This window comes from Netta rufina (genome assembly GCF_964035555.1).
Source record: "Netta rufina genome assembly, chromosome: 2".
Classification (NCBI taxonomy): domain Eukaryota; kingdom Metazoa; phylum Chordata; class Aves; order Anseriformes; family Anatidae; genus Netta; species Netta rufina.
Genome location: NC_140124.1, coordinates 157808876 through 157823010, shown reverse-complemented (window position 1 = coordinate 157823010; position 14135 = coordinate 157808876). Strand labels below are relative to the sequence as shown.

Here is a 14135-nt window from a genome sequence, read left to right as displayed (position 1 = left end):
AATGGATTTGAAGGGAAAGTTCATGCCTCCCATTACAAAGGCTAGAAAGAAGACTATCTTAAGGCACTGTTCACACTCTGGCCTTCATTATCCACGCTTAATACCTTTCCTATTTTCCAGCGTTAATGAAATTTCCTGCCGGAGCGGGTCTTCTGGATGGACGGGAGAACTCTTTAGATCCGAGGGCTTGTGCTGCAGAAAGGGAATTACAAGCCCCTCGTGTCGAGGGCCGGCGTATTCTTCAGGTCCTTGGCCTGGCTATTATCTCATTAATTTTATCCTCTCTTCTCAATACAGTTCATTTCCAAAGGCCGTCCTTTCCATTAGGGTAACAATTCAGCCGAGTGCCGTGACACCGCCGGGGATGAAAAGCGACGAGGGCTTTTGCCAGGCTCCTTGCCCTCCGTTGGAGGCCTCGTCCCCTTCTCCCGGCCCAGCGGTGGCCGTCCCCAGGTCGAGGTGTCACCTCGGATGCATGAAGGCGATGCTGGTGGCACGAGGACGTTGGGGCGACGCCACCGCGTGCGAGCAGCACCTGAAGCGGTCGCGGCTTTCCGTCTGCTTGGCCAATTCCCTTTTTTCCCATTCTTCTCCCCGGGCAAAGGTTACCCGGCGAGGTTTCTTTACAGAACATATTTTACCTTCAGTTCTGAATGGCCTAGGGCTTCTGGAAGTAAAAAACAGAAGTGGCCAGAGCTCACCCTAACGCGTGCGTTCAGCAGCCAAAAGTCCCCGCGAGGCATCTCCAGGACCGTGGCATCTCCTCTGCCGTGTGCTCGCATGGAGTGAGTAGGGCAGGTGCTTGGAGTTTAGGGCAAACACTGTACCCAGCCTGGGGTACTTTGGGGTTTGGGATCTCTCCCCGCAAAGGTTTGGGCCGTACCTTTTGCAAGCAGGGCGAGGACGGACAATAAAACTGCTGAAGCAGTGCTGCAACCTCCTGGCGCCTTTCGCTCCGTCTGTCTGTCTCCAGCAGGGGAAACAGCTGTAAAGGTTACTGGAGCAGATTACAACTCCTTTTGAGTTGTTTTTTTCTATTTTTTTTTCCTCCTCTCCATTACCTTTTTGAGTTTTTAGCACTGAGTTCCCAGGCGAGGAACCAGGGGGTGCCAGGGCTGTCCCCGCTCCGATGCCCCATCCGCCAGAGGGTGGAAGCAGAGGTGGCCAAGCCTCCTGTGGGGTCAGGTCTCGGTCCAGTGGGACTCACAGATGCTTTTTCTCCCTCAAAAATGCAAATTGGAGGACGTCTGGGTGAAGGCAATGCCTTCAGCTGCAGAAATCCTTGAAATTTCTCTGCAGGGGAGGGACGTGGGCCCCACGGTCCTGCTGCGCGCGTCGCCGCTCTGCTCCCGGTGCGCTGCCTTGTTCCTTTTTTTCCTCTTTTTTCTAATATTGGTTTAAAAAGTCTAACATGTTTTATAATCTGCTGCTCCTGCTGCTTGGCGTTTGCCGGCAGCTGCTTGTTCTCTGCTCACATACGAGGGGTCAGATGCCAGCGGGTAATAACTCTCGAGAAAACGGGGACTTCCGAACGGGGGCCGCTGCGGCGCGCTGCCACTTCAGCGGTTCGAGTGAGCGTGGAAAAGTGAGAAAATAAATATCTGGAGGGTCTGGGGGAACAGTGGGAACGGCGGCTGATGCTCTACGGCTGTGACCACCCCAGCTCTGGGCTGCTGCTTAAACCAGGAGGGATTTCCCCCAGCCTTTTATTTTGCACCCCAATTATGTGTTGGTTTTTTTTTTTTTTTTTTTGGAGAAGCGCGCTGGGCGCAGGAGCGCTGCTCTGAGTTATCTTCTGCAGACCCCGAGGCAGAAGAGGAGCAATATGGTAACATCTGGGCTCCGTGTCTCCATCAGTAGGGTTCCCTCGGTGTCGTGCTGCGCTTTCTGGGTTGAAATTGAAGTAAATAAACCTCATGTCACCAACCGTTCCCCTAATGCGGCGTGCGCGCGGGGATTAGGGATACAGCCGGATCTTTCTGAGCAAGAAAACGCTCTGTTTCTACCCAAATCCAGGTTTGCAGCACACCCCGGAGTCACGGCAGCGGCCTGCAGAGGGTCACTTTTGAGCCATTTTCCAGGTTTTTTAGACAAACCTCTTTGCGTGGAATTTTGTGCTTGGTGTGCAGGGCGCCCGGCGTGGGAGATGCTCTGGTTGCTCGCAGCACCTCCCTGTACTCGAGACCTTCGAATATACTTTGCTGGTGGGCTGCAGAGAGCTGAAATGATTTTTTTTTTACAGGATGCTGTTTTTTTTACAGGCAGCTAATACCAAAATTTCCTTGCCACGATCCCATGTACCCGCGTCAGCAGTACAGGGGTGCAGGTCTGTAGGGGACCGATGCTTATAGCTCAATGGCACGCACAACGGGAGCGCAAAACCCATCAGCACCGAGCATCCCGTGCCTCCTCCTCCCTCGGGAAGGCTGGGGTGGGCTCTGCGAGATGTGTGTGAGCTTCTTGAGGGAGATTTTCTTGGGGTCTCCATGGGGCTGGGGCGTGCCGAGGTTTGCTGCGAGCTGGAGCGTTGCAAATCTGGGGACGCGGGGAGCTGGGGAAAGCCCTCGGGACCTAAAGTGCTCAATCTCAGCTTGGTGGTGCCGCCTTCTCCTGCTGCTTTTGCACAATTTCAGGCTCTTTGCTCATCTCCGGAGCAAGAAAAGGGGTTGCCCGGGGACCGAGCCCCGAGCACGGCTCTGCGAGGTCCCCATCCCCACCTCTCCGCCTGGCAGGAATTCGCCCGGCTCGGTAGCCAGTGGCAACAGCCCTATTAAATGAATCGGCTGTCACACTAAGCACCAAGAAATGTAACTATTCCGTTTTACAATTCCCTTTTCTCTTGGCGGCACATGTTCATTTAAAGGTAATGCTCTCCGGGGTTTGCATTCTGCTGATAGGATAGCAGCCCTTAATTTACAGATAGTCGCCGCTTAATGCCCGCTTTATATACGTTCCCCTAATAGCATTACGAGCGTAGTTTGTGCTAATACCAAATTAGGGCTCTGATTTGCATAAACAAATTACTGTTTGGATTAGCGCTAAATGGCGAAGGCGACTGATCTCGGCGTAGATTTGATGGGGCTGCAACGCCTCTGTTTGCATAACGGCATCTGTACCGCAGTCAGCTGGGGGTGGGGGGCTCCCTGCGGGTCGTGCGGGGAGCTGGGTTTGGGGTTTTGGGGTTTTTGGGGGCAGAGGAGCCCTGGCCAGGAGGGATTTGTCCCCAGGGTGACGCTTGGGAAATTCCCAAAGGTGTCCTTAGCCCGTTGGGGACAGCTTGAGCACGTCGTGGTGATGGTATTGTCCCAGTGACACTAAAAATTGGGGCTGTAGCACAGCTCCTGCCCCATCGCTGCGGAGCTGGAGGGGGATCGTGTCCCCTTGGTGGCGTTACGGGGACCTGCGGGGCTGGAAAAGGGTCCCCAGAGCTTCCAGGGTCCGATTTGGGTCCCGGAATCCCCTCCAGGCATTACACAGGGACCAGCAGCACTCTAGGGCAGCTCACCCCATGCAAGGACATGGTAAAAACCCTACAAAAGACAGGCTTGGGGTGAAGCTGCCAGAACATCCAAGCCTTTAGAGCTCCATAAAGCTTGGCTAAGCTCTGGGAAGGTCCCACGGACCCATGGCTTCTTCCACCGATTCCCCTGGGGGATTGCCACCAATTTTTGCTCTCTAAAGCATTTTTTCCTCGTGCTATCTTCCCGAATCTGTTCTCACCGTGCCTTTATCCTTCTCCTACAGGTCCCTGCTGTTAAACCAAGCGCGCCCCTCGCCGCAGGGCACCAAATCCCAGCCCGTGCCACTGGGCTGGAGGAGCAAAGGCTACCGCTGCATCGGAGGGGTGATGTACCGCGTGTCGGCCAACAAACTCTCCAAAACCTCCAGCACCCCCAGCCGGGGCAGAGATCTGAGCACCAAGAGCCCCGGCAGAGCAGGTGAGCAGCGAGAATTTCTCCTGGTGCGCACCCAAAACCAGCAGGACCCCAGCTTTGTGCCGGCGTCGGCTTTTAGCCGCTCGTCCCCAGGCTGCGTGGCTGCGGCTCGTCGCCCTCCCCCGATTTGAGAGGATCCTCCTCTCTCTGAGAACCCCGAGAAGTGTTTTTTGGGGAAAAAAATCAGCTTTTTAGGAAGCGGAATTCGGAGTTTGCTTGCTCGGAGTTCGTTCAGCACCTGGCTTGCTGGGGTTGCGGGGTGCAGGGGAAAGAGGACAGCCCCAACCCAACGGCGTTGGGCATCCCATCGCTGCCACGGGGCATCCCCCAGCAGTTCATAGCAGAAAAATAATATAAAAGAAGCAAAAGCTTCGGGAAAGAGTTAAGACAACATAGTTTTTCTTTAACTCGGGCTTAGAGACACCCCGTTACGCTTTCTTTCTCCAACCCCAGTAAGGATCGCTAAGTCCTGGGCAACTCGCGACGGCACCACGAGGTTAAATCTATTTGATGTGCTCATCAAATCCCGTTCAATATTGACCTAAGAAAGCCGGGAGGATCGTTTTGAGGATGGAGCAGGCGTTTTGACACAGTTCCTGGCTTTCCATTGAGCTTCGATTCAATTTGTCTTTTAGCTCCCCCGGTGCTTGACACCTCAAGAGCAGCTCTCAGGCAGGACCGGGTTTTCGAGCTGCTCCTGAAGTGGGTTTTGAGTTTTTACCTGGGGTCAAACGGTTTTGCTCCCAAACTGGTTATTCCTGGCACCCCTTGGGTACCGGTTCCATCAAACAGACCCACAAAAAGCAGGGTTTGGAGGCAAAAGGAGGGAGGGGAAACAAAAATGCCGTCAGCAGGAGGACTGAGCAGCTCCGGCAAGGTTGGAAACGGTGAAAAAAATAAGGAGCAAAAGGCAACAGAGAGTAAATAACTCCCCCGATGCTCACACGTGGCTGGTAAGGGGAGTGGGGGAGAAAATAGACCCATAGGGCTTCTCCTGGGGTCTGCGATCCTATTGCCTGTGAGCTCGGCTTTGGGGCCGAGTCTGGAGGAGGGTGGGCAAGGATCAGCCCTGGGAGGCTTGGAAAAAGGCTGCGTAAATCTCGCTTGGTCGTGGACCAAGCAAAGTTTGGGGTCAGCGAGGTCTGTTTTTTTGTTTTTTTTTTTTGGGATGGGATTTTCCGAAGTGTCCGAATCCCTGAACTCCTGCTGCTTTTCCACGGGACCAGGCACTTCGGAGCGCTCCTGGAGACTTCTACGTGCTGCCGGGGGACGTGTTAAATTCAGCGAAATTGTAGGAAAATGGGGGAAATGGCATGAAAAAATGGGAAACCTTTTAACGGAGGTGAGACCTTTCGTAGGAAGCCCTTCCCAAACAGGGATCTTGCACATCCCTTGTTGAAAAACCTTGTTCCGACCTCTTTCTTTTTGTGTTTGGTGTTTTTTTTTCATTTATCTGCGTGGAGAAGTCCCTAAATCTGTGCAGCCACTGGGAAACGGCAAATTCAAGCTTAGGCAACTCAGCAAAGGCTGACGGGTTCAGCCTGCCTGTAAATATCCAGTTCTGGGCTGGAGAAATGAGAAACATTTCTGTTTCTGGCAGAAAACCACCCCGAAAAGTGGGGTTTCTGGCAGAGGGTTGGAGCTAGACCAGTGCCAGACACTGCCTGGTGGGGTGGCAGAGAGGTGGGAAAGGCTCCTGACAATTTAATAACTCGGAGTTTGCTCGTGGTGAGATATAATTTTGCTGCTCACCCGAATTTCTTGGGCTGGTGTTTTGTCTTTTTGAGCTCCAGCTGCAATCAGAAACACCATAAAGCCCCGAACCGGTGCCTCCAGCCCCTGGGCTGTGGGATCGGTGCTGGGCTCCGGTTTGGGGAGCCTGGAGAAGTGTTGTAGCCGTTTCTGCCAGGATTTCCACGAAACCGGGGGAAAGGTCCCGGCGCCACAGCGTTTCCACGACAAATCTGCAAGGGGAAGCAATAAAGAAACGAGCAGAGAGGAGATTGAAAGCAGCAGGAACAAAATGAAGGTTTGACACGGGCCGGAGAGCAGCCCCGACCCCGCTATGGGCACGAGCTGCTGCCGTGGGGGCAGAGCTGTTGCAGCCTGCGATGTGGGCTCACTCCAGCGGGTTTTCAGATGCTTCCCGTGGGGAAATTTTCCCCTGCACGACTTCGACGGATGCCTGGAAAAGCCAGCAGCTCGTGCTCACGGTGCTGGTGGCTGTCAGGATGCGCTGGCTCTGCCTGCTGGAGGGATGCTCGTGGCCGTCAACAGCTCCTCGGGTGTTAAGGTCTTATTTAGCATCAAATTTTCCTTTTTTTTTGGATTTATTTGTTTTTTATAAACTCAGAAGGCTTCGAGATCCCTCTCTTCTCCCACGACGGCCGAGCTCCCAGCAGTGGAGCTTTAAGAGGAGCTTCAGCTTCTCGCCATGTGCGCCCTAAATGCCGCCGCGGTGGCTTCACGGCGGTGCCTCTGACACCAGGAGAGCGAATTATTTCCCAAACTCACAGCCGTGTTCAACCCTACGGGGCTGGGGGGCCTTTCCCAAATCCCAACACGTTCCCTCCCTCCATCCTGGTGCTTAACAGCTCTTCCTGCCTCAGTTTCCCCATTCTGCCATCGTGGCAGCGACATCCCTGCTGGCAAACGCTCAGCGAGCCGGCAACGGTGCTGGGGGCTTGGGGGAAGAATGCGCCCTCCGTGTCATGGGGCTGGGATTGCTCGATCCCATATCCCATTTGAGCTTAATCCCTTGGGGCTGGGATTGCTTAATCCCATGTCCCATTTGCGCTTGATCCCTTGGGGCTGGGGTTGTTCAATCCCACGTCCCCTTTGAGCTCAATCTCTTGGGGCTGGGATTGCTCGATCCCATATCCCCTTAGATCCTAATGGCTTGGGTTTGGGATTCATGAATCCCTTGGTCCCTCCTGAGCTCAGTCACTTGCCTTTAGGATTGCTCAATCCCCCTGTCCCTTCAATCTCACACCCTCAGATATGGGATTGTGCCATCCCTCGGATCCTTTCGAGCTCAACCCCTTGGTTTTGGGATTGTCCGACCGCTCAGTCCCTCAGTCCCTTTTGAGCCCAACCCCTTTAGCTTGGGGACTGCTCAATCCTCGTCCCCTTTTAGCTCAGCCTCTCGGGTTTAGGACCTGGTCTCCGCGAAGTGCAGAGCTCGGGAGATTCTCCAACCTCCTCGCCACGCCTCCGCCGAGCCGGTCACGCAACAGCGCCGAAACGCTTCGTTAATTGAGCGTGCCTCGTTAAGAACCAAACGCCCGAAGCAGGGACGTGCTCGATCCTGTTGGGGTGGGAGGGGAAGCGTGCCCAGCTGCTCTCCCGCATCCCCTTTAACGTTTTTCCCTTCCAGAGGGCTCGTGCCGTCCGGGGAGATGAAATAAATCACCCCCAGCAGCCGCGAGTGCTGATCGCCTGCGACGCTTAGAAGCCGCTTAAACGGCTGCTAATTAAAGAAATAAATTAACCGGGTGCTGGCCTCGAAACTTTCGGTTCAGCACCCGGCGAAACGAATGGCATCTCTGTACCCACACGGCCCCAAAAAAAAACCAAACCAAATGAAAACAACAAACTAAAAAACCCAACAAAAACCCAACAAATTACCTACATCACGCTTCTTTCCACGTTTCCACCGCAGTGGTGCTGAGGTCCCGATAAAGGGACCCCCGATACGAGCACTGAAGTCGTTCCTAAATAATTAAGCAGGTCATAATTAGTCTAATCATAAATAATCATAATCCCTCTGCAATATTTGGGGCTGACCCGAACGCGGAGGAAGGTGCTGAGCGCCCTGCTCAGCGCGCGTTTGGTGCAGGAGGAGCCCTGGGGTGAGAGGAGCCGTGAGTTGGGTGCCTCGTGCACCCCATGCCACGTCCTGGGAGCACTGAGCTTGGCTCCCAGGCACAATTTGGAAGGATTTCAGGGGAAATCCTCCCCTGGAGGAGCAGGATTGGAGACCGGGGAGGGAACCAAGAGCTGAAAGCTGGGTTTGTGTTCCGGGGAAAAACATCAAGACTATGGAGGAGGTGCTGGCAGAGGGGCACAGCCTCCACCCCGCTCATTTTAACCACCTTTGGCGCTTGGGGAGTCCATTCGGCAGGGCTGGGTTGTTCCTTTTTCCCCTTTTCTGCTCCCCAAATCCCAATTTTGGAGTGGGTAGAGGCAGGCGCCGCGGAAAAAAACGAGGGAGCGGAGCCAGGCTGCCGCGCTGCTCGCCTGCGGATTCCTTCAGAGCGAAAGGGAAAAAAAAAAAAAAAAAGAAAAAAAAAAAGTAGTTAGGCTGTAGCCCCTGCTATTAATCATAGCTGTAATCATGCATTTAATGAACATGACAGCTCCCGTTCCCTCCGGAGAGACGCGCCGAGCCTCCCGGCTGGGTTAGGTACAACAATCACTTCCCAGCGCTCGCCGTCACCGCCGGAGCAGGCAGCGTCGGCTGCGGGTGATGCATGGAGAGGAGCAGCCCCGTTTGCACGGGCTGCGTCTTCCCTTACAGATGATGCGCCTCAGCCCGGCTCGATCATTAAGGAAAAGAAGAAAAAAAAAAAAAAAAAAAGAAAAGAAAAAAAAAAAAGGAAAGGCGGAGGGAGAAAAACACCTGTCCCTTACGCGGGGTATAAAATATCAAGCCTGACGCCGCCGTGCTGGGTGTAATCAGTTAAAAAGCCCTTAATGTGCAGTTCCTTGATGCTCTCCCCAGCAGCTTTTTTTTATTATTTATTTCTTCTTTATTTATTTTTTTCCCCTCCTCTTGTTCCCTCTGCCTTCGCCGCCTTTCGAGCTCTGCAGCAAGGGACTTTTATAGGACCGGCGGCGCTCGGCCCCGACGCCGATGCTCTCCCCGGCGTGCTGAGGTCTCCTCATGCAAAATCGCGTCGCATCTGAAGAAAGGACCCCGTGAGACCCCCCCCAAGATCAGAGTCAAGCCCTGGGGGCATGGTTTTCAGCATTTTGTTCCCTTTAATCCAGAGCCTGCTGCCGTGCTCCCCCGGGGGATCGCGCACCAGCACGTCTCAGCTCCGATTTCTAAATTTAACCCCTCTCCAGCCCTCTTGTGTCTTTTTCTGCCCCAATTTCGCACCGCGTGGGTAATTCTGGTAACGCAGAGAGACCCCAAATCTCCGCCTTGCTTCCGTCCTGCTCTGACCTTCAGCACTTAACATCTTCTTGTGTCGCTTCGAAGAAAAACTTGGGCTCCTTGGCCCCTCCAACAGGGGTGCGGCGATAAATCCCCCTGCCTGCATCCCCTCGCTCGTTGCTTTCAGCATTTAAATTAATTTTTACGTGATGGAAAGGCTTCTAAAAACGACACCCTCCTGTAAATCCTAAGAGATGGAAGAGAGAAATGAGGCTTCGCCCCTTTCCAGGCTGCTGCGCGTTAACGGGCTCCGCGCGTAATTAGGGAGCTTCCGAACCGGTGCCGTTGCGCAGCTCCTCCTGGGTAAATATTTAGGCACTGCCCTATTAGTTGGGCGAGGATTTCCACTCTGGGCGAGTAATTAGGAGGTTGGACAGCGTGGAAGCTCGTAGGAAGGGTTTCTTTGCCTGCTGCCAGGCTGCTGCCTCGCTGGATGTGGCCGGCACTCCGACCAGGCTCTTCTGCCCTGCGTTTTGGGATGGATGGGAGCGTTTCGCAGGCGTGCAAAGTGCCTGCAGGCTGCAAATTAATTCACAGCACGGTCACCTGTACCGGGAGACGTGCATCGGCCAGCCAGCATCGCACACGTTCAGTCCTCCCAGCGATTTCAGTGGTTTTAGCCAGCGAGCCTTCTTGCGGGAAGATTAAAGCTGTGCAAAAAAAATAAAATAAATTCAGCCATGGATTTATTTTGGGTATATATACGCTTAAAACCCAGCTGCGTGAGACCGTTGCGGCTTTTATTTATTTATCTATTGATTTATTTTGTGCTTTCTCGGGCAAGGATGTGGCTGGCAGGTTGTTAAAACTAACTAAAAGGATGGTGCACGGGCACGGCAACGCACGCGTACCCAAGAGTCTGCTTTTCCACCCAGGGGAGCCCACTCCTGGGATACTTTGTCCTGCTGAGCTTGTTTTAAAGATCATTAATGTAATTACGGAGGTCTGAGGGAGGCTCTATCCCGGCCCTAATAACCGGCTTTAATTTGGGTCTGTGTCCCTGCATCGTTTGGAGGGGCAGCCTTGCTCGAGCGCGATGCTCTGTAGCACCTCTCGGGGAAGCAGGACCCCAGCTGTAAGCCAAAAAAAACAACAGAAAAAAAAGCAAAATAATTCAGCAAAAGTGGCTCAAACACCCAGTTATTTTTGGGTGGCTGCACGACGAAGACCCGGGCTTGCATCCCATATCAGGGCTGCCTGATGCCCTGACGGACGGGCACGTGCCACCCGTGCCGGCATCGCTCCCGCGCCGTCGCTTTTGATTTTCAGAGGGAACAGCTGGGGTTTTGCCGGTGCCAGCAGCCAGAGTGACAGCTCGAGCGCGGGGGGAGCTATCAAATCCCGCTCACTCACTCCCCAGCACGCCCGGGCTGGCAGGTGAGTGACTGAGGCGCGCTCGTGCCACCTGGAAAACCGCGAGCCGAGCCTTTATTTTCGCTTCAGTCTTCCCTGCGCCGCTCGAGGACGATTTAATTATGTGCACGCACGGGCTCCAGGCAGCTGCTGGGCTTCCCCGGGCTGCTGCAGGGAGCGTGAGCTGCTTCTGCCGAGCCTCCAAGGTTGCTCCAGTGCATGCGGGTTCCCCGGGGGGGCACACAGAGGTGCCGGCAGCAGGCAGGTCTGCAAAGAGCATCCTCAGCTCTCGGGGCTGCTGTCTTAGCCAAGGACCACATGAATTCCTGCTGAATTTCTCGCTTCGGAGCAAATTGTCCTGAACGTGCCTGTGTTTCTCTTTCTGTTTCAAACAGTGAGGTTGAGCGGGACGCCCGGCGGTTCTGGCTTCTCCCCATCTGGTATCCTGAACCGATCCGTGACGAGCCGCTACATTGCCAGGTCTGTACCCACGGGGAGAATCAGCACACTCCCCCTCCGGATGCTTTATGCTCAGGATGGGGTCAAAAACTTGGCATGAGGCTGTTTCACCAGCTCTTTGTTCGGTGAAGGACCGAAGCACCGCTGGTTTTCCCCCATCCTCTGCCACGAGGCGGCTGTAAACTCAGCAAAAACCACTGGTTTCTGCTTTGAAAGGTGCTCTTGAAAGGGTGTGAAAGGTTAGTAATGGATATCAGCACCTTTCTGCGGGCAACGAGCGCCAAAACCTGCTCCAGCCCTCTCCAAAAGTCCCTTTTTAAAACAACAACTGCATTGTTCTCAAGGGCAGCAGCGTCACCATCACCTGAATCGCAGCAGTTTGGTGTTTTTTCCCCCTGATCCAGAGAATTTCATCCCCATTCAGCCCAGAAAACTTGCAGGTTTTGCTTCTTGCTGGCTCTGCTGAGCTTTTCCAGCTGGGAATCAGTGCTCGATGGGTGCTCAGCCCCTGCAAACTGGGAACCAGTGCTCACTGGGTGCTCTGCCCCTGCAAACCAGTAACCTCCAGCACCAGCAGGGAAGCACCCCGGGCACAACAGCACATCGCTGGTGCTCAGCACCCTCCTGACTTTCCCATCGCCTCGCTTCTGTGCCACAGATGTGCCGCATATCATCGCGTCCTTAAGCGTGAGCTCTCGCAGACAAGCCCCGCTTAATTGTAGTAGACTGAAATTTATCCCCGAAGCGTGTTGGTTCCAGATGTCTACGCAGACGTAGTGCCAGATCCTGGCTATATTTTATCCTCTCCTATCATTTATACCAACTGATTTAAAACCTGCTGTCAAAGTTGATCGGTGGTGGTGTCCGAATTCAGCGCTGGCCACTGAGGTCCACGTGCCGGTGGCCTGGCTGAGTATCTCAGGTAGCCACCGTGGTTATCAATATCATAATTTCAGCAAGGAAAGACTCTTTTGTTATTCTAAAACCTTATCATGCTATATAGAGGGGCTTTCACGGTCAGCATTTTGGCTGCATGAAGTTTTCTTAGCACATTTTAACTGGAAAGCTGCAGTTGGTCAATACAGAGGTAAAAATGTGCATTCCCCCCCTAAAATAGTTGCCTTGAGTGAGTTTATCGTGGGTAATGCTACTGTGACCCTTAGGACTTGTGCTGATGTACCCCCTGAGTTGCCTGGTGTTTGCAGCCTGTGCTGCGTGAGCCCAGCACAAAAAAAAAGGCTATTTTCTGTCTCACCGTGCTCATAAAAACTGCACGGAGCTCTCTCCGTGCTCACAAAGTCATTGGAGATGGTCATGGTCACGGAGGGATCCCTGAAGGTCTCTGTAGGGGCTCTGGCACCAAAGGGACTCTCATCCTTACACCGCGTCTCTGAGGAGGTCTGGTTCCACGATCTCTGCACCATCCCATAAACAGTCACAGAGGACAATAAAATCTCCCTTTTGTCTTCTCCTGGGTGAGCAAATCAGCTCATGGCCTCTGCTCCAGCCCCAGCTGTCCTGGTGGCCTTTCACTGGCCTCGCTGCCATCCTCTGCTGTCCGTGTTGTCCTGGGAGTCCCAAAGAGGGCCTGGTATGCCCTGGTGATCCCACAAGTATCAAGTAGAAGGGGTTTATCCTCTCCCTCATCCTCCCAACTGTGGTCTTGCTTGTACAGCCCAAAACGTGATTGGCATCATGACCTCTTCTACGACTGGCCTCATCTTGCAGATTTTTAAAGCTTCAGGTTGAAGTTGTCCAAAAGTCACAAAGGCTTTTGTGACTTTTGGCCCAGTATGAATTTTCTAAATATCTCCCTCCCTTTTCAAAGTGTAACTTTGTGCTTGTAACAAAGTGTAACTCTGTGATTTGGGTGCAGTTGACCTATTTTCTCTATGCCGTTCTATGACGTTGCGTTGAAGTTGGAAGCGTTACCACAACCTGTCTGTCTCGCTCCGTTTAGCCGTGCCGTTCAGCGGAGTTTGGCCATCATTCGTCAAGCCAAGCAGAAGAAAGAGAAGAAGAAGGAGTACTGCATGTACTACAACCGCTTCGGCAGGTGTAATCGTGGGGAGAACTGCCCCTACATCCATGATCCAGAGAAGGTGGCCGTCTGCACCAGGTATGGATGGATGCTTTGAGCATCCACGTTGCTTTGAGCCATCACTGGGTCAGCAGATGGCTTCAGAACTTGCTCATTTGGGGAAAAATCCTGATAATGGAGATGTAAGAACATGAGAATTGCTGGGTTGGGTCAGGCCCAGGGTTTGCCCAATGCCCTAGGGTTGGAAGGTGCCTTCAGGAGGAGAACGAGATGAGGTTCACAGAGGACTCTTTTCTTTTTTTCTGGGATCTCTCAGCTTCTGGCAGTGAAACCCTGCTGCCTGATAGGGCTTGCAGTCGCTGGAGGTTGCCACCAAAGCATCTTGTAATAGTCAGCAATTCTCTTCTTTCATGAATGGATTTTGTCCTTTCTTTAATGCATGATGTTTGTGGCAATGGGTTGCGTAACTGAATTGGGCTCTGCGTGAAAAAAGCCTCCTCAACTGCCTGCCTGACTGCTGCGTTAGGCACCTCCTCGTTCATGAGAAGAATAGGATAATTCCCTAATCGCCTTCTAGGCACCATTTATAACTCTATATAGTCTTCCCTTTCTATCCAAGCTTGTCAGACAAGAGAATCCTGATCTATTTAATCTCTTCTGGTGTTTATTTTTTTTTTCTTTTCTGAATTTATGCAACATTTGAGACTTATTCATGCTAGTTAAACACCACATTAAGACTCAAAGTTAAGTATACATGTTTTAGATATTTGGTGCAGCTTCTAGGAACTACAGAAGTATTTACTTCACAATTTGGAGGTGGATGCCATCACCTGTACACTTATGCCTGCCAAGTAATCACATCATATCATAGTGCAGAAGAACTAAAAAGATCTAAAAACTTGTAGTAAGAACCTGTAATAAGATCAAATCAACATAAAAAAATATATCATTATATAAAATATTATATTATTATATAAAATATATATTATTATATAAAAATATATTTAAAATATAATCAGAAAAATAATCCTTAGCCATTAGTTACTGCTGTCGGGTTGAGAATGCCGTCAGAGTTTGCAAGGTGGGATTTGAGGCTAAAATATTTAGCCAGGCCCTGAAAAGGCTGTCCAACTCGAACAAACTGCTTCATGGGTTCTGGATAATACTCGCTGGAGTTGATGGGGAC

The 14135-nt window shown here is 52.5% G+C and overlaps 1 protein-coding gene across 2 annotated transcripts in view; it reads left to right on the top strand.

The window, feature by feature from the left end:
* ZC3H3 (zinc finger CCCH-type containing 3) overlaps positions 1-14135 on the top strand; it is a 119806-nt gene that overhangs the window by 73860 nt on the left and 31811 nt on the right. For both annotated transcript variants that reach the window (XM_084282630.1, XM_084282629.1), the window contains 3 exons: positions 3745-3938; positions 10845-10929; positions 12869-13027. In XM_084282630.1, coding sequence (XP_084138756.1) covers positions 3745-3938; positions 10845-10929; positions 12869-13027 — 438 coding nt within the window. The remainder of the gene's footprint in view (positions 1-3744; positions 3939-10844; positions 10930-12868; positions 13028-14135) is intronic.